This window comes from Lepus europaeus, chromosome 5 (genome assembly GCF_033115175.1).
Source record: "Lepus europaeus isolate LE1 chromosome 5, mLepTim1.pri, whole genome shotgun sequence".
NCBI lineage: Eukaryota > Metazoa > Chordata > Mammalia > Lagomorpha > Leporidae > Lepus > Lepus europaeus.
Genome location: NC_084831.1, coordinates 55,104,642 through 55,129,335, shown reverse-complemented (window position 1 = coordinate 55,129,335; position 24,694 = coordinate 55,104,642). Strand labels below are relative to the sequence as shown.

General features: G+C 52.5%; 1 protein-coding gene across 1 annotated transcript; it reads right to left on the bottom strand.

Annotated features, from left to right (window-relative positions):
* Positions 1 to 18,720: 18,720 nt before the first annotated feature.
* On the bottom strand, positions 18,721 to 20,157 carry FOXD3 (forkhead box D3). Its single transcript, XM_062193377.1, has one exon. The coding sequence runs from the start codon at positions 20,155 to 20,157 to the stop codon at positions 18,721 to 18,723; it is 1,437 nt and encodes a 478-aa protein (XP_062049361.1).
* Between the last annotated feature and the right edge of the window lie 4,537 nt (positions 20,158 to 24,694).

Here is a 24,694-nt window from a genome sequence, read left to right as displayed (position 1 = left end):
GCACTTCTAGCTGCAAGGGATGGTAGAAAAGTATCTCCGTTTCCAGTCTCATTGTCTGATTATCAATGAAAGCAAACAATGCTTGTGTTGAGACGTGGAGCCTGGGAGCATGTTACTGAAGGTGGCTTCACCAAGGAGGAAGGGCCACAGGAAAGTCTTGGTCCTCTTGTGCTCTCATAGTGGGCGACTTCAGTCTTTTTGGAAGGGGAGTATGGCTATCCTAAGGAGGGCATCTGGGAGGCCTTGCTTGGGGAGTGCTGATGTGTGCCTTGAACCTGAATCATAGGGGACTTTTGGACTCCATGAGTGGATTCCTCCCATTAGGTGGAGGGGGTTACACCTGTCCCAAAATGTTAGGGAGTGGAAGCTGGAGTTGATAGCCATTAGGACATCAAAGAGCACAAAACTGGGTAAGTGTTGGAGTGCAGAGGGGAGACAGAAGTGAAAGCAAGTATGCTACCAGGGATACAATGCAGAAAAAGTGATCATTATTTTCAATCAATGCTTAACTATTTGGTATCTCTCTTGATGAGAGGCAAAACTCCCCTCAGGGAAAGGCATTGGTGGGACTGGCGATCACAGACAGAAAGCCTGGGTAGACTCCTTGGCCTTGGACAGATGCCTGGGCAAAGGATCTAGTAATTGTAGCTGTTGGCAGCAGGTCAGAAGCCTGCTGTAGTGTACCAGGAGGAACACACAGCACTGAGGATAGCAAAGCATGGCTTTGGCTGGGAGACAAAAGTTAGACAAGAATGTATGTTGCCTTGGGCAGTAATCACCCTCGCTGGCATTGGCCAGAATGTGGGACTGTCCTGCTAGTTGTGGATGTCAGGTAGAACTTTCTTTGCGTGAGTGGTCTCCAGAGATCTTTGCTAGGGAGCACCATCCTTGATCCTCAGCCTCACCTCCTATAGATGTACGCATGTAGATGCATAAGTGTTTGTGTACACAGATGATCATTGCATCCATGTTTATAAATAACTGAAAAGCAAAACGCACCTCGATGTCTATCTGCAGGAGCTTGTTTAAATAAATTATGCTGAATATGTATAATGGGATAGTCTAAGGGACAGAGCAAGGACAAAAGTTTTAGATTGATTTCAGTTCCCTGCCCCAGACCCCGCTCCATGGGGATACCTCCCCCAGTCATCTTCCTCAACCGGCTCAACCCCACTCCCTGCCTTCCTGAGATGCCTTGCTTGCTACCTCCTCCAGCCCACTCAGCTATGACACACTCTGCTCCCTGCCTACTTGACTGAGAGCAGAGATCAGAAGCAAAGCAGCCGGGACTTAAATGGGTGCTCATAGGGGCTGCTTGTGTCACAGGCAGCGACTTAACCCACTGTGCCACAATGCCAGCTCCTACTCTTCTGATCCAGCTTCCTGCTAAAGTGCCTGGGAAAGCAACAGAAGACTGCCCAGGGAGTAGAGACCCTACCACCCACTGTATGAGACTCAGATGGAGTTCCTGGCTCCTGGATTCTGCTTGGCCCAGCCATTTGTGGGGGTGAACCAGAAGATGGAAAATCTCTCTCCCTCTCTCTCTCTCTCTGTCACTCTGCCTTTCAAATAAATGCATAAATCTTTTTAAAAAGAGAATTTTAGCTTTAAATAAATAATTTTTCAAGGACACATAGCAAAATGTATATGGGGAAGATGGAAGTCAGACCTCTGTATTTTGCTGGAGAAAAGGGTAATTTGGAAACCAATGATCTATTTCATTTTTAGTCCAAATGAGTCCTCATTTTCTCTCTTTGCTCTTTTCCTTAATGGTGTTTGCTCCCCTAATGACCATAGTTGTGAAGTTATAGAACCCAAGAGCTAGAAGATGATTTAGTGAGCATCTAGACAAAACCTCTTGGCAATCCAGATGGCACCCAGAATCTCCCTGCCGCTTAAACCCTGCTGAAAATGACTCACGGCCCAATTCCACCGCCCATGGAAACCCAAGGCCTTTCCCAGCACTCTGAGCAGACTGAGGGATTTATTCTAATGGCGGCTGCTTCTGGTTCCAACTCCTTTGTCTTCCAAGTTCTTCGTCTTTATTCTTTATTGCTGTTTCTCCTGGATTCCAGCCTTGCTGTTGATTCACACACACAATTCAATGCTATTAAGTGACTATGGAAACAAATTACACATCTCCTACACCTCATGTGATACTGACAAGAAAAGTAAGACATAAATTAGTTAGAAGACTTGCCCAAGGTGACTCGGATGATGGGGACAGGGTTGAGCCAAGAAGTCAAGTTTCCTTCTCCTTCACCCTTTTTTGTGCAGGGTAGAGTTGGGTAAAAAGACCTGGGTGGCAGTGCCCATTCCCTGACAAACAAAGGCAACCCCAAGAGTTTTCCTTAAGTCTTCACCACTTGTTAAATGAACAATGTTTTAGTCTATCCAGCTGCCATGCAGAATACCTTAGGCTGGGGGCTTAGGCCAAGCATTTCTTTTCTCATTATTCAGAACAAGATCCAGCAGGATTGGTTCCTGGTGAAGGTTTTTTTCCCTAGCTTGTAGAAGCCTTTCCTTGGGAAATGTGCTGATACACAGGGTGGGAAGGCACCTTCCTCTTCTTCCAAGGCCACCAAACCATCAGATTAGGGCCCCATTCTTTTTTGTTGTTTTTGTTTTGTTTTGTTATTTTTTTTTTTTTGAAAGGCAAAGCCTCAGAGAAATATACAAAGATCTTCCACCTACTAGTTCAATCCCCAAAGGCCGCAATGGCTAGAGCTGGGCCAAAGCCAGGAGCCAGGAGCCAGGTGCCAGGAGCTTCATCTAGGTCTCCTGCGTGGGTGCAGGGGCCCAAGGATTTGAGCCATCTTCCACTGCTTTCCCAGGCACATTAGCAGGGAGCTGGATTAGAAGTGGAGCAGCTGGACTTGAACGGGTGCCCATATAGGATGCCTGCAGTGCCAGCAGTAGCTTAACCTGTTAAGCTATAAGACTGGCCCCCTAGGGCCACACTCCTAAGGCACTTAATTTTAATTTTCTCTTAAAACTGTATCTCTAAATATAGTCACATTGGGAGTTCAGACTTCATTATATGAATCTGGGGAAGAGGAAGAGACAGAATCCATAAACAGTCCAGTTAACAGAGGAAGAAGAACAGTATAATCTCAGAAAACATTCTCACCTGCCTTCCCAACTCATAGTGAAATGTATTTTTTTAAACATGTATTTGTTTATTTGACAGAGTAACAGAGAAAAAGAGAGAGAGAGAATCTTCCATCTGCTGGTTTACTCCCCAGATGGCTGCAATGGCTGGGGCTTGGACAGGCCAAAGCTAGGTGCCTGGAACTCCATGTAGGTCTGCCATGTGAGTTGCAGGGGCCCAAGCACTTGGGCCATCTTCAACTGCCTTCCCAGGTGCATTAGCAGGAAGCTAGATTGGAAGCAGAGCTGCTAGTACTCCAACTGATACGGGATGCCAGATCACAAGTAGAGGCATCACCCACTGTGCCACAGCACTGGCCCCTGTAGTGAAGTTTTAACTATGAAAACAATGTACTGTGGATAAATTATTCAGTGTCATTACTAAGACAAAAAAGCTTGCAAGTCACCTATGTATCCTTGAGTGCCTGCTACATGCCAGGTGCAGTGTAAGAACATTACAGAGATTAACAGATTTCATCCTCATAACCATCTTTTTTTAAAATTTATTTTATTTATTGGAAAGACAGAACTAGAGAGAGAAAAAGAGACAGAAAGAGAAAAAGGTCTTCCATCTGCTGGATCACTTCCCAAATGGCTGCAGTGGTCAGGGTTAAGCCAGGCTGAAGCCAGGAGCCAGGAGCTTCTGGTCTGCCACATGGATACAAGGGCCAAGCACTTGGGCCATCTTCCTCTGCTTTCCTAAGTGCATTAACGGGGTGCTAGATTGGAAGTGGAGCATCCAGGACTTGAACCAGTGCCCATATGGGATGCCACCATTGCAGGCAGTGGCTTTACCTGCTATGCCACAGCAATGGCCCCAAGCAGATACTATTTTAATTCTCATTTTGCAGGTGTGTCAGTCTAACATGACACAGGTGATAAAGGGTAAGGCTAGGATTCAAATCCAAATAGCCTGGCTCCTGAGCCTTAACTACAACCCTATATGGTTAATACTTGTTCTAGTTATTCCAATTTCCTGTGGTAAATAAACAAAACATAGAAAGTAACATGTAGGTCGGCACTGTGGTGTAGTAGGCTAAGAATCTGCCTGTGGCACCAGCTTCCTGTATGGAGGCCAGTTCATGTCCCAGCTACTCCTCTTCCAATCCAGATCCCTGGTGATGGCCTGGGAAAGCAGTAGAAGATGGCCCAAGTGCTTGGGCCCCTGCACCCATGTGGGAGACCTGGAATAAGCTCCTGGCTCCTGGCTTTGGATCAGCCCAGTTCCAGGCATCGCAGCCATTTGGGGAGTGAACCAGCAGGTGGAAGACCTCTCTCTGTCTGTAACTATGTCTCTCAAGTAAATAAATAAATATTAAAAAATTAGAATAAAATAAAGTAACATGTATGAATTTTTATAGCTTATTCATGTTAAGTGTTTAGAACAATGTTTAATTAAGAAGCAAAAAAACAGAAGCAGTTGAAAATTACAGCCAAATGAAGTCAACAATGCTTAAATAAAGCATTCCTTTTAAGAATGTGGGAGTCCCAGCCATGTACGCAGTTTATAACGAGAACACTGATAACTACCAAGCCTTGCATGTGTTAGTAGAATGCTGAATTAAAGTCCTCAATACACCCTAACAAATCTAAGCTTATGTCATAAGGACCAAGCATATTCAGGAACAGAAGCTACTCCCCAGCCGCAGTCCACAACTGTGCTGCTCTGCCTGGGGCTGTCCTTTCCCTTTCAGGCTGGAGAATTTTTATCTCCTCTGGAACCTGAAACAGCTGTACTCTTCCAAAACCATTGTTGTTTGTTTGTTTGCTTTACTTCTTGGTTTTTGGTCAGGTCCTTGTTTTTTTGTTGCTCAAAGGCCAAAAACTGGGGCAGACATTTGGTGTAGTGGTTAAGACACCACCACTTGGGATGCCGGCATCCCACATCAGAGTGCCTAGCTCAAGTCCTGGCTCCTGCACTTCCAATACAGCTTGCTGCTAATGCCTACCCTGGGAGGCAGCAGGGAATGACTCAAATACATGGGTTCCTGCCATTCATGTGGGAGACCTGGATGGAGTTCCTGGCTCCTAACTTTGATCTGGCCCATTGTGGGCAGTTGTAGCCCTTTGGGGAGTGATCCAGTGATGGAAAATCTCTCTCTCTCTCTCTCTCTCTCTCTCTCTCTTTTAAATAAAAATGAAAAGAAATAAAAGAAATAAATCAGTAAAGATAATAATAATGGTAGTACTCATTGAAGCTAAAGCAATCGGGCTCCAGATCTTGTCCACTCCATCATACTACTTCTACCTCTCAAGGCAATAGAGAGCTTGCAGGAAATCCCGAGGAAAGAACCAAGGGCTAGCATTTCCAAATATCACAGCAACGCTCTACCTCGAAATACATCAGAAAAGATGCACAAAAGATGGGTGGGTCAATTATATGATAAAGCAAATACATCAAACTGTTAATGGTAGAATGGTGAGTATACAGGTATTTGCTACAAAATTCTTTCATCTTTTCCATGTCTGAATTTTTCCAAAGTAAAATGTTGGACACCCTTCCCCAAATATTACTTCAATATATTTGTACCCTAAAAGTCACTCAAGCAATTTTGTCTTCTTCTTCTTTTTTTTTTTTTTTTAAAAAAAAGGCAACCTTTGCTCCCTGTTCTTTATTGAGATGCCCACCTTGTCTGTCAGGTGCACTCTCTTCATTATTTCTTGTCATTAAAGTTTGCTAGCATGCTTAAGACTAAAAACAAAACAACAAAAAAACCCTCCCCAGCATCCCACATAATACAACGTACATTTAACTACTAAATTGCATAGATAGACAAGGCCACAGACTCTGAAAGAAGAGTTATTACAGTGGAATTGCCTAGAGGTATCCCCAAAGAATGTCACTGGGAGTCTCATTTCTGCAGATCGTGGCAAGCACAGAAAGGGGAGGGGAATGAGTTAATATATTTACTAAAGAGAAGGACCCCATGCTAACTATCAGTGAAATACATTTATCTTATTTTTTTAACTATCTCTTAGTTTTATTGATATTTCCTATTGCCTTTCTGGTTTTTTTTTTTAATATTTTATCTATTTATTTGAGAGGAGAGTTGGAGAGAGAGGGAGACACAGAGAGAGGTCTTCCATCCACTGGTTCACTGCCTAAATGGCCACAGGGCCAGAGCTGGGCTGATCCGAAGCCAGAGCTTCTTCTGGGTCTCCCACACGGGTACAGAGGCCCAAGCATTTGGGCCATCTTCCACTGCTTTCCCAGGACGTGAGCAGAGAGCTGGATTGGAAGAGGAGCAGCAGGGACAGGAACCAGAGCCCATATGGGATGCTGATGCCATAGGCAGAGGCTTAGCCTACTACACCACAGCATAGCCTCCAACATTTATTTTTTTAAAGATTTATTTATTTATTTATTTATTTATTTATTTGAAAGGTAGAGTACAGACAGAGGGAAAGACAGATCTTCCATCTGCTAGTTCACTTCCACCTCATTGGCTGCAATGGCCTGGGCTGGACCAGGCTGAAGTCAGGAACACCATCTGGGTCTCCCACGTGGGTGGCAGGGACTCAAGTATTTGAGCCATTACCTGCTGCTTCCCAGGGTGCAGGAAGCTGGGTGGAAACAGAGGTGAGACTTAACCCAGGCACTCTGATAAGGGATGTGGGCATTCCAAGCAGGGGCTTAGCCACTGAGCCCAAGGCCCACTCCTGCCAGGACACCTGGTGTGCAGCCAGGGAGGGCCTTCTCCCCCACGGGTGGCTATCTTCTCAATGCAGTTGCATAAAGTGGAAGGGACAAGGGATTTCTCTTTGATCTTTTTCTTTTCTACATCATTTCTTTTACTCTTGTATTCTCTTGTGACTCTTCAATTTATTTGATAGTCAAGCAAATTGAGGGCATTAAGCCAATTTTTGAGGGCTCTGCCCTCATGACCTAATCACCGTTCAAAGGCTCCTGTCCTATCACTCTCATCTTGGGGGTTAGACTGGGAATCCATGGGGTCATGTGCTATGGCAGCGGGTTAAACCTCTTCCCTGGGACCCACAGCCTCCACTTCTGATTCAGCTTCCTACTAATGAGTATTCTGAGAGGCAGCAGATAATGGCCCAAGTACTTGTTTCATGCCACTCACGTGGCATATCCCACAGGATGGATCTGTGTGTGTGCGCATGTGTATGTGTGCACATGTGTACATACATTTGTGCCTCTGTCTTTCCAATAAATAAATATTTTTTAAAAAGAGGGAGGGGGCCTACACTGTGGCGCAGCAGGTTAAAGCCCTGGCCTGCAGTGCGGGCATTCCATATGGGCACTGGTTCAAGTCCCGACTGCTCCACTTCTGAACCAGCTCCCTACTAATGCACCTGGAAAAGCAGCAGAGGATGGCCCAAGTCCTTGGGCCCCTGCATGGATGTGGGAGACCTGGAAGAAGCTCCTGGCTCCTGGCTCCAGATCGGCCTATTGCAGCCATTTGGGGAGTGAGCCAGCGGAAGGAAGACCTCTCTATCTCTCTGTAACTCTGCCTTTCAAATAAATAAAATAAATCTTTGGGGAAAAAAACAAAAGAGAGAGGGGCCAGAGTTGTGACAAAGAGCGTTAAGCCGTCACCTGTGATACCAGCATCCTATATGATTGTTAGTTTCAGATCCAGATGCTCCTCATCCCATCCAGCTCTCTGCTAAAAGAAAGCAGAAGATGGCTCAACTGCTTAATCCCTGCTGCCCACATGGGAAAACCAGATGGAGTTCCAGGCACCTGGCTTCAGCCTGGCACAGTTCCAGCCATTTGTAGCCATCTGGGGAGTGAACCAATAGATGGAAGATCACTCTCTTTCTCTGTCTCTCCCTCTCTTTTTGCTTTCAAATAAATAAATAAACAAATAAATAAACAAATCTTTACCCCCCAAATTAAAATAATTAAATTAAACTAAAAACAGACCATGGTTGAGCCAGAATTTGAAGTCAGATGATACCAACTCTGCATCCGTGCTTTCTTGTTAGACTTCTAAGTAATTAATTCATAACTCTTCTCCTTCCGATATAAATTTGGAAGCAACTGAGAAGTAGACACAGGAGTCAGAAATTTTTTTAATTGCTAACTTTATTTCTCGTCAAAGCTAATTTGAAAGATGTTCAACCGAGTGGACTTGCTAGAAGTTGTTAAACTAGTCAGATTTACCTCCCCAGCCACAGGCAACACTAAACAGGTGCAGGCCTCACCCACCAGTCTAGAGCATGTTTTGCTAAGCTCACAGCATGGCAATGACTGACAACGGGATCCTCTCTGCCAGCAGGCAGGTCCAAAATGCACAGACGTGGCTAATCCATAGGCGCCCACTTACTTCTTCCTAATTCACCAAAGTCACTCTTCCTCCTCAGTGGAGGGGGCGTAAGAAGCCCAGGTGCTCCTCTAATGAAAAGTCCTCCCACATGAACATGGGGACAAGCATCTCCTCACCTAGCCCTATTTAGTTCAGCTCTATAATAAAAACAAACAAATTTAAAAAAAAAAAAAAGCAACTAGCTACACACACAAGGAACAACTAACTATGCAAAGAACAACTAGCTACAGACACAAAGGAATAGTTTGATGTCTCTAGAGAGTATATTCATATATACAATTTAAAACTGAGGTCCCTCTAGGGCAGGGTTTGGAATAGCAGTTAAATCATTGCTTGGGACATCCCCATCCCCAAAGCCAGGAGCCAGGCAGGCAATCCAGGTTGTCTCCCATGGTGGCAGGAGCCCAGCTAATTGAACTATCACTACTACCTCCCAGGGTCTTCATTAACAAGAAACTGGAATCAGCAGTAGGAGCCAAGTGCTAAACACAGGGCATTCCAGTGTGGGATGTAGGCATCTTACCTTCTAGGCCATTCTTACTTTTGAAATGCTCCCATTAACCAGATGGTATAACTGAGGTGGGCCTTAACGAACTCAGAATTAGGTATTGGCTGAATTAGATCCAGTCTAGGCAATGAGTGACTTGAAATCTTAGTGTATGTCTAGGAGAATGCTAACGCTGGTCCAGCCAGACCAGAGCTCAGCAAAGAGACATAAGGCACATGTCCTTGTTCTCGTGAAAGTGCTATCATAGCTTTAATGACTATTGTCAAGACCTCTCATCCACAAGACTGAAAAATCCCCTCAAAGTGAAAAAGTGATTTACCAAGCAGCCTTACAGAGTAAATTGTTTCACATTTGTTAAGTTGTAAGAACACAAAAATGATACCTAGCTCAAACAGATGGAAGGGACAGTGGTCTCCGCAACTTCATTTTTAAATATGAAATGTGACAGCCACTTGGTTTATGGTATCAGAGACAAAAGCAAAGGTTGTCTCATGGAAATATGACCACTATAAAATCAGCAAAACCGTACAGTGCTAATACCCACCACTTTTGAGCACCTCGAATGCATCCTGATACATCTTCAGATTATGATCTCCATTTTACAGATGAAAGAACACATCCAGAAAGGCTAAGTAACTTTGATCAAGATCACGAAGCAAAGAGTGGCAGAGCCCGAGTTTGACCCTACGACCACTAAATCTAAAGTCTCTGCTTTTTCTAGAATATCGTCCTGTGTCAAATAATAAACCCTCCCTAGCAGAGACAAGTGATTCTGTCTCCTCTCTCCCCAACTCATGCAGGAGTTTGATTCCCAAAGTTGTATGTTAAGGTACTGAGAGGGTGGAAACTTAATCTGACTCTGGTGTTTAGAGATGAGGTCCTTGGAATGTGATTAGGATTAGATAAAGTCACTCAGGCAGAGCCCCCATGACTGAATCCTGCTGGCTTTGTAAGAGGGAGAGAGACCAGACACACCCTGTCTCTTGCCATGTGATGCCCTGTGCCACCTGCAGGCCGCCAGGAAGACAGCCATCACCAGCTGAGACTATGTACCCCCAGAACTGAAGCCAAAATAAACTTATGCTCTTTTCAAAAAAGATTTATTTACCTAAAAAGGGGGGAGAGAGAGACTGGGAAGAAGCTCCTGGCTCCTGGCTTCAGATCGGCCCAGCTTTGGCCATTGCAGCCATTTGGGGAGTGAACCAGCAGATGGAGGACCTCTCTCTCTCTCTCTCTCTGTCTCTCTCCATCTCTCTCTCTCTGCCTTTGCCTCTCTGTAACTTTGCCTTTCAAATAATAAATAAAAATATCAGGCCGGCGCCGCGGCTCACTAGGCTAATCCTCCGCCTTGCGGTGCCGGCACACCGGGTTCTAGTCCCGGTCGGGGCACCGATCCTGTCCCGGTTGCCCCTCTTCCAGGCCAGCTCTCTGCTGTGGCCCGGGAGTGCAGTGGAGGATGGCCCAAGTGGTTGGGTCCTGCACCCCATGGGAGACCAGGAGAAGCACCTGGCTCCTGCCATCGGATCAGCGCGGTGCGCTGGCCGCAGCGTGCCTACCGCGGCGGCCATTGGAGGGTAAACCAATGGCAAAAGGAAGACCTTTCTTTCTGTCTCTCTCTCTCACTGTCCACTCTGCCTGTCAAAAAAAAATTAAAATTAAAAAAAAATAAAAATATCTTTAAAAAGAAAAAAAAGAAAGTGGAGCAGCCAGGACATGTGCTCAGATATGGGGTGCCAGTATAGCAAGCCATGGCTTAACCTCCTATGCCACAATGCTGGCCCCAAGCTTATTTTCTTTACAAAGTTAGCTTACCCTGGGTATTTTGTTATGGTAAGGAAAAGTGACTAATACAGAAAGGGATCAGTTTGGGAAATGTAGTATAGCTATCTCTCACACAGTGTGTAGCTCCTGTAATTAATAAAATGCTTTCTCATTGCCCATCTCATTGAATGTAAAAATACTTTAACCAAACAAGGTAATCCAGTAAGGATATATATTAAATATACCACACCAGAATAATGGCTCCCAAAATGGAAGGTGGATTCACTCACAATCTCCCGTGATGCTTCTCTAAGTTATTCCTGGGGCCTCCTGGTGCTAGAGGGGATGATTTCTGTTCCATTCCCAACTATAAGATCCGGTATCAATACCAGAAGAAAGGAGTCCTTAACCTGCTGTGAGTCTGGATGACAGATATCCTGCAATGACACATACCTTAAATCAAAAGTAAAATCAAGGTTTAAAAAATCTTTAAATTTTTAACAGTTACTCAGAAAGTTAATATTTTGAAATGATAGTTATTATACCATAATTCCTCTCTTTCCCTCACCGAAATTTTGCAATAGTGGTCTTTACTCTGGGCAAATATAGAATCTATGAGACACTTGCAAGTTCAATGTCAGGACTAGGACTAGGAATTAGTCTTGTCTTCTAATCCTATCTATTAACTCTTATACTCAATTCCCTGTAGCAACAGGAGTGACTTTATCATACAGTCATAATTCCTGATGTATGTGGAAAGGTGGTGCTGGTGAAGGACCATCAATAAAGCAGGTGTTCCATTGTGGTGCTGATTAATTTCTGCTGATCTGAATACTACCTGGCTCCTGTAACCAACATGTACATTTGCACGATGACAGAGCTAGAGATGCGCTTTATTGGCATAGTCTGTAGCAATGCAAAGAAAGAAGCTAAAGCAGCTATGTAAAGACTCCATCACACCAACTGGGATGCAAATTTGTAAAGCTACATTAACTGGCAAACACAGAAGAGCATATTATCTTGAGACCAAGCAGCAGACAATGGACAAAACACCTGGAACTTTCCTTGTTTCCACTTTTCGATCTTAAAGAATGGTGCTTCCGTGCATCTTTCGGAGTAGATATCTAAACTCCCACTTTTATATGGGGAATGGTTTATCCGGGGAATGGTTTAGGTGACTAATAGGTAAGAGCTAACTTTTATGCCAAGAGATGCAGCAATGAAAGAGAAATCAAATGATTTGCTTAACTTTTAAAGCTGCTTTTCATCTTTTTTTTTTTTTTTTTAAGAAACACAAAATTCTTACAATCACTTCACAAGCAGTGTAATCTGAACCCATCCCTACATGAGACAGGGAGTAGCTGAGCTCTCAAGGCCAGTAGATGATGCTGGAACATGTGTCCTGAACACAGAACCCTGAAGCTTTAGCTTTTGCTCAAAAACAAGCAGCTGCTTTAATGTAGAAGCTGGAGAGTGTCTTGATGAAAAAAAGAGAATTGGCTACATGAAAATATGGCCAATTGACTCAATTTCATTCTCCTTTTTTAAGGAAATAAAAGAGTTCTGTCAAAGAAAGACATCTGAACAAATACAGATTCTCTTGAGTGAAGTGGATGCCTTTGTTGGGAAGGAGTGTTCCCTCGGCCCCCTGGAAAGAACAGAGGCCGAGGCTGGCTGAAGGGGGAGCATTCTACAGGGCTTTCCCCTCTCCGTGGGCGGTGGAGATGGCTGCTGGTATTTCCAGATGGAAGTTTTCAACTACTCAGGATGGTGGAGAAAACAAGCCAGAAAATCCAATTACATTATGAACGGTTGACATGTCTCATACTTTTCAGATCTCTAATAAATGCTTTTTAAATTCATTCATTTAAAAAATTAACAGGGTGTTTATAAAAGCATTTGTTATATAGATGGGAACTGAAGAGAAGGAAGGGGTAGAAAGTCCCCCACACTCTTGAGAAACACCTGATTTACCAATTCACAGCCTCCAAGCTTGCCTAGGCAAGTAAGTTGGGTCGGCCCCCTTGGGCTCAGCCAGGTTAGGCAGTAAGGGATTCACCAGGAAATCACAGATCCTAACAATGGCTCGTTAGTTGCCACAGTGGGCTCCAAGAAGGCTTCGCGGAGGAGGCGCTGCCTTCCAGGTGGAGCTTGAGAGCAAAGAGAAAATTTGGGGTGAAGATTGCTCTAATGCTGACGGAGCTCCCTGAGAAGCCAGGCACGAGCCCCTTGCAGGAAAGGGGTCACCAGCGAACTGTATGAAGTTTGGGGAGACATGCAGTCTTGCTCACCATCTACTGAGTGGAGAGCAGGAGCTGGAGGTTGGAAGGCTCTTGTAGGACGTGCGCCGCCGCACCCACAGGGGCATCCGCGACACCCAGAGTTTGACACCCCTCGCGGCGCGTCGGCGGCTGGGCGCGCGGGCCAGTGTTGGGGGACACTCGAGTCCTGGCCGCGTCACCGACAGCTCTCACGCCAGGGCTGTGGCCTAATTAGCGCGTGGAAAAACCTGCCCGGGCGCCTGAGAGCTCCCAGCTTGGGGCGTCACTCAGCGGGGATTTGCTCCCCGTCACCATCTCCCGTGCGCCCGCGGGGAACGGGCCGAGTCCCCACCCTTCGTACGGCTGCACGCCCACCTCTGCCGCGACGCCTCTTTAACGGCTGGAGTTCCTCCGGAATGGATTCGAAGTCTCTTCTTCCTTCCCTCCCTCCAAGGCAGGGGGAGCTGGAGTCCTTCAGGCCGGGCCCTCGAGGCTGGCGCGGGGGTGATCGCGACACCACAGCGCCATGGCTGGGCCGCCCACCGTCGGCTGTAGGCGAGCTTCAGGGCCTGCAGTCCCTGCCCGCTTTCTTTGCTCCCAGCTGGAGCGCGGCGGGTGCCCTGGGCCGCACGCGAGAGGCCCCAGCGCCCGGGTCCGCCCCTGCCCGGAACGTAGTCCGGCTCGGCCGCGCGCAGATGGCGACTTTCTCCTCTCCGCATACCCCAGCCTTCCTTGCCCCCAGTGTTCGCTGCTTTGCTTTCCTCCAGTGGCGCCTCGCAGCCAAGCAAAGGGCACTCCTCCCTCCTCTGAGCATTTCCGTAGCTGACCTTTGGGCTGCTGAGTGACCCTGGGTAAGTCACGGGACCTCTGGGCCTCTGTGAAGAGAGGCAGGGGGAGATCCCGGGGGCCGCTGCTGGTGCCACCCTTCTAGCCCGGTTTTCCAGAAGGTGCGCCGGGGGCCCTGCGCGAGGGACTTCGGATGCCACCCCCCCTCCCCGCCTGGCCACGGACGGGGCTGGAGCCGTGTGCATCAACCCAAAATTGTCCTGGAGCGAAAGGCTGCTTCGGGACAGGTCTCATAGCAGGAGTGGGGAGGGGACCCATTTGCTTCCTTTTGCAAACACCTTGATGTAAGCCACCCCCCTCGGACAGAAAGTGGGGATGACCAGGCTTTCTCGGGACGCCCTTGGCTGGTTCTGCAACCCTCCTTGTCTAACGTGTGCTGTGCGCCCGCCCTGCGGTGCTGGCCGAGATCCGGGGAGCGGAGAATGGCCTGTGCATTCCTAAGAGGGCAAGAGGGTGGAGGGGCAGGGAGAAGTTGGCTCTGGACGCAGCTCTGCCAACTGTCGGAGGGCGGCGAAGGGAGGGTGGTCTTCTCCGCGGGCCCGGGATCTGGTTACCTTTCATTCGCCTCCGAGGCCGCGTCCTGCGCTAATGGGCGTCTGTCAGCGGCGGGCTCGGGTTTCCCCACTTGCCTCGCACAGTGGAAGCCCGGGGCAAACAGCAAAGCCGACCGCTCAGCCGGAGAGCGACACGCGCGGCCTCTCCAGCTGGGCGTGCAGGCCCCAGGGAGGGTGGGCACCTCGGGCTCCTGCTGCGGCCCAGGGCGTGGTCGAGGGACTCCAAGCTGGGAGGAGGCTCCACCTTTTAAAAGCCGCCTGCAGACCAAACTGTTTTGCTCCATCCTTCCAGGTAGCGGAGGGTGGGAGGGAGGAACTGGGCTGGGTTCTGAGACTCCTTTTAAAAAAAATCCATTTTGTGCGCCTAAAATCGAGGTGTTCAAAGTCAAGTCCAACACTACCCGTGCTTAGAACAGAGTTGTTTTCTAGGTCCAGAGGCCATTAAACTCAAATAAAACAAAAAACCAAAACCCCAGACACTCTACATGTTCTTTACAGTTTATACAACAGTTGTCACTGACACTAACTCACCTAATTCTGCAAGCCCAAGCGGCAGGCAGGCTCACTCGGTGGTGGAGTCAAGAAAATGGAGAGATTCGGAGACACCTGGGCTCCTCGGAAGCCACAGGAACCGCCTCGTCCCGGACCCGGACGCCTTCTGCAAGGCCTGCCTCATCCCACTGCTGCTGGTCTCTCCTCGGCGACACAGACCGCCACCTGCACCGCACGGCGGGGCCTGGGCGCTCTCGGGTCTCCGCCCGCACGCTCAGGCCACGGTCGCGGACGCAGCTGCAGTCCCCTGGAGCTGCCTCTCCTGCCCAGGCTCTGCCTACCCCGTGTTAAGATAAACACCCTCAAATAGAACTGCTAATTGCTTCCAAGTCAATGTTTCCTCCTCACTAAACTTTATTGCTTCCCAGTCTTGAGGACAAACTCCCTTGGGGGGTGGGGGTGGGGGATGTCGTGTCCCTCCCAGGGGAGAGACGGAGGGAAGCAGCTTCTCGGAGGCTCAACCTGAGCGTCTCAGGGCCCGAGGCTCCGCGGAGGTGTCGGGGGACTCGGGGCCCGGGAGCAAAGGAGAGGCCTCCGAGGGCGGGGCCTGACCCCTCCGAGACCGACCGAGAAGTTTTCCACCTGCCCATCGCCCCCTACAGGCCACATCCGCCACGGCAGCGCGAGCCCCGCACGGCCGGTGCGCGCTTTTTGCTCTATCCTGGTCCTCATTTCCCGCACCCTCAGATCCACCCTCCCTTCCCCGCGGGGGGCTGGATGCGGGGGCCCCACTCAGGAACTCCGTCCTGAGGACGCTGCTGGGTCTACAGGCCTGGGGAACGGGTTAATGTTCTAGAAATCGGTGCCGGAGGATATGGAAACGTGTTTGAATTCCTGCACAGCCGAAAGCTCAAATCCCTCCCTACCCCCCTCCCCAGGTATCCAAACGCTTCCTCCTTTGATGGCAAATAAATCCGCTCCCCCTCTTTCCTTTATTCCTTTTAAGTGGGATAGAACGCGGGTATCGGTGGCGTAGGCTTCAATCTCGGCGGGAGGGCGAATTCCGGCGCCTTTTGTCGCAGGTGCGGGCGTTCGATCGCTTCCAACCGGGGGTTCCGGGCGCCCGCGCGCCCCACCGCTAAGAGCCCGCGCTCGCTGCCTACGACATCTGCATTTCCCCTTCTGCTGCAAATCCTCGCAGTTTCGAAAGCATCAACCCCAAAGAGCTTTGCAGGGGATGACGGCCAGGCCTACCTTCCTGACATCTGCCAGGACTGGGAAGAACCGCTGGCCGGTTGGGGGCTCTCAGGGCTTCCCAGCGTCGCAGATACAAAGGAAAGGGGGCCCTTCTCGCGGCTGCGGCCCTGCGGTTGGGGGGAGAAGCGGCCGGCGGACCCCTGCTCCTCCACCCCCGCCGCCCAAGGCAGCCCTGGAAAAAGCCCCACCGGCCTCAAAGGGCGGCTTGCGGCCGAGAGTCACGCTGCGGGCTCAGGCTCGGCCGGCATCGCTGCTATGCGCGGAAATATGAGCGAGTAATTTTATAAGTAACAAAGGATCAGGGATGGAATGAGGCCCCTGTTATCCGATGTCATTGAGAAGCCTTGGATCAGCAGCTTCTTGAGGCTAAAAGTGAATTCAAGAAGCCCTGCCTTTCCCTTTTCCCAGGGGTGTCGGCTAAATTTAGAAATAAGCTCTGTGTGTTTGCACAAATCATGTACCATTTGCTGTTTGTGTAAAAACCGATTAGCCAGACACAACTGTGAAACAACTTGCTACTTTTATAGCTGCAACACACAAACAAATTTAGATCCGTTGCGTTTTCCTCGCAAAGGAGATCCGAAGGGACCGGCCCAGGAGCCGGTGCGGCGCGTGCTCCCCCGGGGAGGCGAAGGTGCGGGCCGCTCCCCGGAAGGCGGCTGTGGCTCGAGTTCCAGCCGCCGCACCCCCCCCCCCCCCCCCCGGCAGCTTGTTTTATTTTAGGACCCTGATCCCGACGGAATGTTTACTCAGGACACAATAATGTTTACCGTTTACTAGGAAAACAGGTTCGGTATTGGGCGGCCGGCGGAGGCGAGGAGGAGCGGGCTCGGCGCGGCGGCGCGGCCGCACCTCCACCTCCGCGATGGCCCGGGCGCCCACCGCGCCTTCCGAGCGGGACGCGCGGGCTCGGGTCCTCAGCGACCATTTCGCGTAAGCAATCCCAGCAGCTAAACTGACTACCAAATAACTAGGTCGCATGCTGTTAGAGGAGATGCTGGCGGCGAGCCGGCCTCCCGCGTCAGGGTGTTTGCTTTCTGCCTTAATATTAAAAAAAAAAAAAAAGGTTCAAACAGATGAAATGCACATTCGAACACTCCACGAGGACATGCCTCGTTCCTGCCCCACAAGCTCACATTGCACACTAACCTAGACTAGACTAAGGTAAAATAAAAAACGGCGGGGAAGGTGAAGTGCACCTGTTTTTAAAAGGGTATTAAGGCCACCATTCTTCGGCCTCCAGTAAGGCTTCGGGCTGGAGGGACAGGAGGCATCCATAGGAATCCTGGAGAAACCCAGTCATCCTGTGGCTGGATCGTTGCACAGGAAAGAGGTATCCTATCTTAAAATATTATTAAGGAATAAAAGCTATGGACAATCTGTCAGATTAATAGAGATAACAGATAAAAACCCCACTGCAAAATGTAAAATGCCATCACACAAATTAAAAAAAAAAATCAGCTGGGTTCATTTACCATTTTCATTTAAAAGGTGAAAAGAAATTATTTCAAAAATCTTAAGATATAATCGCTCAAGTGAGGGATGTTTGGAATTTGCTTTCGGAGGCTAATTAAAATGACCAAGAACTCTCTGGTACATGAGGAGCTTCCATTGTGGAAAATACTCGTCTGATCTCCCCCTCCCAAAAAAAGAAAGCTGTTAAAAGACTCGCTATTGTTTAGAATTACATTTTTTTAAAATGACAGTTTATCCACACCTGTGTGTGGTCGTTTAGATTTGATAAGTTGACAAGAACCAGCTCATCACCCATATCCTGACTTTTGTGTGAAAAACAAAAACATTAGCACAATTTAAATTAGACAAATCCTTCCCTTTCTCCAACTAAAATGTTTTCACATTCAAATTGTGAATTGGCAAAGTTTGAAAGGATCATCACTTTAAACTCCTGGGTTATCTGGGGAAGATAAAATGCAAATACCATTTTTAACTCTGGGCATTTACTTCAGACACCTAAACAAAACTCTAGATTAAGCATTTTAAAAATTTATTTACAAAGTTGTGTACAACACGATGGAATAACATTTAGAATACCATATATATTCATTCATATATAAACAGACTTTTATAATAGAATGACATTTTTCGCCTTTTTGAAAATTTTTTTTATATTTAAAATCTCCCAACGTCTCTATACATTCTTTCTCTCGGATAAAACTGTGGAGAGTGAACCTTCAAAAAAAATGAAAGTTCAGAGCTCTAAATCTACTGAATTTTTTTCTTAAAAAAATAAAAACCCCAAAAGGAAAGTCAGTAATTTTTATACAAATATGTACAAAGAATTTCCCTCCCATCCCCACGGTACGGAGACCAGGCGCCGTCGGGGTGTATGTCTGGAAAATTCGGTTTTCGGGTTTACCTGTGCGGAAAGCTATTCCCGGCGGGCGCGCGGTTGAGTTTGCTCGGCCGGCTTAGGTGTGAGCGAGAGGGCGGAGGCCGCGGGAGGCCAAGAGGGGGACCTGGGGGGTTGGAAGAGTCCGGGATTGGGCAGGGGGGCCGGGGCGGGGCACGCAGCCCCGCGAGGACAGCCAGCACCCGGGGCCGCCGCCGGGCCCTGCGTCCCAGCCACCCGCGCGTCCCTATTGCGCAGGCCACTTGGCTTGAGCCGCGGCGGCGGCGGCAGCGGCCGCCGAGGCTGCGGGCTGCAGGAACTGTCCCGAGAGTGGCACGCTCAGGATGGGCGCGATGGTGGCGGTCGTCCGGCTTAGCGACAGCGGCTGGTGCGTGGCCATGAGCGCCGCCGACTGCACAGTCCCGGGCGGCCGCAGGAAGGACTGCGCGGTGCCGCCGCCCCCGCCGCCCCCGGTGCCCCCAGTGCCGCCGGCGCCCGCCGCGCCCGCCGCCGAGCCCCCGGGCGCCGCCGAGCCCCCGCCGATGATGTTCTCGATGCTGAACGACGGCCGCGCACTGGGCTCGGACTTGATGAGCGATGCCGTGGTGCCCGCGGCGCCCGCCGTGCCCGCGGCGGCCGCGGCAGCACCCAGGCTGTTGAGCTGCAGCTGCAGGCCCGGGCCGAGCTGCGAGCCGAAGGCGGCCGCCTTGCGGCCCAGCTCGCCCGAGGGCAGCAGCGGCACGGCGGGCGGCAGCACGGGCGCCACCGGCGGCAGCGCGTACGGGTACTGGAGCGCAGCGGCGGCTGCCGCGGCCGCCGCGGCCGCCGGGTGCGAGTAGGCGCCGGCCGCGGCCGCGGGGTGCAGGCCGTAGGGGCGGCCGTAGGGTCCCGCGGCGCCCGCCGCCGCCGCCAGGCTATAGGCGCCGAAACTCTGCATCATGAGCGCCGTCTGCTCGCGCAGGTGCTCCTGCTGGTGGCGCTTGAAGCGTTTCCGGCGCCGCAGGAAGCTGCCGTTGTCGAACATGTCCTCGGACTGCGGGTCCAGGGTCCAGTAGTTGCCCTTGCCCGGGTTGCCCGGCTCGCGGGGGATCTTGACGAAGCAGTCGTTGAGCGAGAGGTTGTGGCGGATGCTGTTCTGCCAGGCGGGGAACTTCTCCCGGTAGTAGGGGAAGCGGTTGCTGATGAACTCGCAGATGCCGCTCAGGGTCAGCTTCTTCTGCGGGCTCTGCAGGATGGCCATGGTGATGAGCGCGATGTACGAGTAGGGCGGCTTCACCAGGCTGTTCTTGGGCTTGCTCGGGGCCAGGCCGCCCGCCGCGGCGCCGCCGCCTGCGCCGGGCCCGCCGCCCGCGCCGCTGCCCTCCTCGCCGCCCGCGCCGCCCTTGCAGCCGTCCGCCTCGGGCGCGCCCACCTCGGCCCCGGGCCCGGCCCCGGCCCCGGCCGCCTCCTTGGGCAACGCCAGCGGCTGCTGGGGCTGCCCGTGGTGGGGGGCCGCCGGCGGCCCCTCGTCCGCCTCGTCCAGGCGCAGCTCCGGCGGCCCCGCGGGGCTGTCGCAGCCGGCGTCACTGTCCTTCTCCTCCAGCCCGTCGTCGCCCTCGCCCACCACATCGATGTCCACGTCCTCGGCCGTCAGCACCGTCTGGCCGGACATGTCGCTGGCGCTGCCGCCGCCGGAGAGGGTCATCCCTCCTCGGGGTGGGTGGCGGCGGCGGAGAGGGAGCGGCGGGCGCAGAGAGAGTCGTCAGGGGCTGCCGCGGAGCTCCGGGGAAGGGGCTCTGGGCGCCCCCCGAAAAGATGGGGGCAGGGAGAGAAGAGGGGGGTCAGGCGGCTCGGGGCCGGCCCGGCACGCTCACACTCGGCGGCCAGGCATCGCGCGGCGCGGGCGCCGCCGTCCGCCCCCCGCGGCCGCCCTCCGCCAACTCCAGCAGTCCCCGGCCGCTTCTCCACGCCGCGCCCCCTCACTTCACCCGCTGGTCCTCGGCCTCCGGCCCCCGGCGCGCAGGAGCGGTCCAGGCGGGCGCGGGACACCGGGCGCCGGGCAGCTCGGGAGGGCGCGGGGCAGGGGCAACTGCGGGGCGGGGGTGGGGGGGTGGGGGGTCTTGTCAGGGCCGCCGAAGCCCCGGTAGTCGAAAGTCCCGTTTTAAGGACTGGCCTGATAGATTACTTTCTACTTAAAGATCCAGCGGGAGGCGGGGCCACGTGACCGCGCGTGACGTCAGGGCCGCCGCGGAGCCGGCCAAACTCAAGTTGGTTCAGGGAATTGTCAACAAAGGGACAAGACGCGCAACTCTGCACCGCACCGCGCGCCGGCACCCGCGGGCCCCGAGGGCGCGCCGGCCGGCCCCGAGACCCCGGCCCAGGCCAGAGCGGGCGCTGGGGCCCGGGGAGGGGGCGGGTGTGGGTGGGTGTGAGCCAGCGAGGGCGTGGGCCTGGGAGCGGCTGCCGGAGCGCCGGGCTCCCGCGGCCCAGCCTTCCCCGCCCCCTCGGCCCCCCCCCCTCCGCCCACACTCCTTAGACAGGGACTGGGCGACGTGGAACGAGATCTCCATCCCATTTTTTGAAAAGGAAAAACTTGGTCGCTTTTCTGCTTTTGTTTGTTTTTAGCTGTAAAGAGTAAGGGCGGCGCGCCCGGCTTCCTCTTGCTAATCAGCCCGCAGACCTCCCTGCAGCCTCAGTGCCCGTGGCGGGCACGACACCTGCTGCGGCGTCTCCCTCGCTTCCCCCCAAGGTCTAACCACTCGGGGCCTGATTTCGTTTCCCCTAACTGATGCCAGCGTGTTTTAACCCCCCGCGCGGCTGCAAAACAGCATTCGTTGGCGTCTCCGAAGGACAGAAAATAGCTATTGATTAATCTATTAGAATAGTTGCCGAGAGAAATAAAAACGACGTTAAAAACAAAACAAAACAAAAACTAGGGACCCTCTAAAGAAGCCGAAACTGGCTGCTTGGAGTTGCTTAGCGGTTTAGCATATGAAAAAGTCGGAAATGAGGCGCTGGGGAAGGAGCCGGTAGTGGCCGCGGCCTGGGTAAGTCGAGGGGCGCGGGGAGGAGGCCTGGGGCCTCCAGGTTCGACGCCGCGCCCGGTGGGGACCGCCGAAGGGCTGCCCGGGGAGCGGGGGTGGCGTGGATCCTGCAGGCAGGCTGGGCCCTGGTGGCCGGTCGCTAACTGGATTTTCTCTCTGAAGGCGTAGCCGCAGCCGCTGTGTCCGAGATCGAACTTGTGCGGGAAACCAGCGGAAGCGCGGGTGGTGCAGGCGAGGAGGTGACCGGTGCACTCGGAGTTTCCTGGTTAGTAAAGTCAGCGATGGTAGGCAAGACTGTGGGGACTTCACCGGGAACGGGGGGGTGGCGCGCGGCGTGGCTAGGGCGTGTGGACCCCACACCGCCGAGGGGGATCGGAGCTTGGGACCCCTGAGTTTGCGGTGCGCCTGCCTCGGTGGCCGGCATTTAGGCCGCCTTTCCACGAGCCGCAGGCGCCTGCTGGGAGTGGGAGTGGCGGGCTCCTGGAACCCAAGCCCATCCTGGCTGCCGACGGCCTGGGGAGGGGAGGGCCGGCCTCGCCAGAGGAAGGAGCGCGAGAGGAGGGGGTCTGAGAGTCAGGAATTGGTGAAATATTTACAGAAGTCCCCCGGAAAGTGATTTAAATCCGGGTGGACAGTGCACCTCCTGCCTCCCTCAGTCCACCCGTGACCCCTGTCCTTTGCCTGGCACACTAAATAAATTAAAAACTAAAAATATATAAACTTGCTCCCTTACAGGCATTGCGACACACAAATTAATTTCCATCTCCCTGACACCGTTCCCCCGGATATAAAACCAGCCCACTGGATCCCGACTTCGCAGGATGTCTCTGCTTGGGGCTGGGGGCGGGTGAGATTGGCTCCACCCTGAGCCCCCCCCCCCATGCTCTCGGGGGTCTACCTGACCCTAAAATGAATCTCTGAGCTGTTTTCCGCAGTTGCACCGCGCTGTGGTCCGCAGGATCCTAAAGAGTTGGCAACGCCGTCTAGACAGCCTCCCGCGAAACCGACGGGACCGCGTGGCAAGCTGGCTACCCGCCGCCCGGGGGCTGCAGGAGGTCGCGGGGGCTACTGTTAAAGCAACCCAGAAGGAGGTCGGGAGGACCAGAAGCCGACGATTACAAAGCCGGAAGCTCCTTTGGCTCGACCCGGACCGCCCAGCGCGAGAGGCAGGCACCTGGCGCGGCGCGGGCCCCACTGCGGCCTCGGTGGCGTGGACGTGTGCGAGTGTCCGCGCCTGGGAGCACGGCGGCCCTAAGCTGCCCTCGCCGCTCTTCTCGACGTGGTCTCCGAGTAAACCTAGCTCGGATTTCACCGCCCGCCGGCGCTGGCTCGGAGCCCCCTCCACGCCGCCCATCGCCGCAGCCCGCCTGCCCTCCGCCGAGCCGGGGCCTGAGCGGTCCATTCCCGGGTGTCTCCTTGGAACGTCCCTGGGGAAGGGGGCTGAACAACTCCCAGCTGCCAGTTCCATTTGTTGCGCTTTTTTCCTTCGACACAATAAAAGTCAAATTAATTGATTCATACCATTAATTACGGCGCGTAGCGTGAAAAGCGACGCTTCCCCTCCGTTAGAGATCCATTGTGCTAATCTCTTGTTCAATCAGTGTTACCATCTGATGCCGGGGCCGGCCCTTACAGAAACTTTTCGACTCGATTAGCTCAATGATGAGCCGCGCAGGACCAACTGGCTGCGGCCTCGACGTCCCGCGCCCGAGCCGGCCTCGCCGCTCACTATGGCTTTTCCGCCGAGGCTACGGGTTTCTCCGCGGCCGCGGGCTTCTTTCTCCCAGGCGGACGGTAGCTGTAGCCCAGCCTCCCGGGGCGGGAAGGACGCCTAGCGCGGTCCTGGCGGGAGACAGGAAAGTTCTCGCCGGGGCGCGCACGGGCCCGGGCTGGAGGCCGCCTGGGTTCGGGGTGGATGAATTCAGTTTGCGCGTCACTGAGGTTTGCAGCCCCCAAACCTGCAAGTTGTCAGTGAGACACTTCCGTGGAGGGCGAGGAGGGACCGTGTGGGAGAGGCAGCCGACATTTGGGGCAGGGGAGAGGGGTATGCACGTTTTTCTGAGGCTCAAGGAGTTGCGGGGCAGGAGGTAGAGGGAGAAGGAGCGCACGCACACCTACAGTTAGGTGTGAGTGACTGCCTGGGTCCCAGCGAGCAAACTTCCCAGGAGAGGCGTCAAGAGGAAGTTGGCAGCGGCTGTCTCACCTGCTCAGGTGTGTGATACGTTTCACCCAGAAGAGAGGGGAATGAGAAGGAAAGTCCTTTTTGGAATCTCCCGGAGTGGGCAGAGGACGGAACACCCGGCTGGGGGAGCCACTGGGACTGGGTGGTCGGGGGTGGGGGTAGGATGGGAAGGAAATTGAGACATCGCCTGGGAGGGGAGATTTAGTGTGTGCGGGGGTTGGGTGGGGGAGAAGGACAGGTTGGGAAAGAAAGGGATAGAAGAACAATTTATGATAGAAAAGGGAAATTAATTACAACTCAGTTTGGCTTAGGCGGTCAACACGGGAGGAGGGCCTCGGACAGAGAGTTCCCGAGGTGGGAATGGCCCACCTACCCCTTGCCAGGCCTCAGCGAACCCAGACACCGCGCTCAGGGCTGGGAGAAATCGTTGGCGCGGTGTCAGACGGAGTCGCCCATGCCTGCGCACCGACGCCCTATTCTTACAACCCGGGAAGCCAGGGTCAAGTTCTAACTAGTGGGGGTCGCGGCGCCCACCCCAAGGGGCTACCCCGGCTCTCGAAAAGGAGGCAAAATATGGGTGGAGCCTTACGGAAAATACCCCCCATCCGCTCCCTCCCTCGAGGACCAACGCCTGCCCCTGGGCAGTCTTCACAGATCTGTTCAACTATTACTAATCTCTTTGTCAGGAGGGCGGCCACAAGGGAAGGTGGGACAGGCCGAGGGGGTACCCGGGACCTCTACCCGCAGGATTATCTTCCATTTCCCAGCGGGTGCGATTTTCAACTTCTCAAAGCCGCCCCGCATAGCGCTCTCGCACCTCTCCACCTTTCTTTGGGTCAAATAAATAAACGGCTGATGGAATGTTCTTGTTTGAATTTGCATCTCAAAACTGAATTTATTTTCAAAGTACCTGTCACCCTAGGTACACGCCAAGGCGTGCCTGTCGACGGCGAGAGACCAAAAGGAAAGGAGAGAGAGGGGATGGTTTCGAATTTATTTATATTGGAAATGTATAA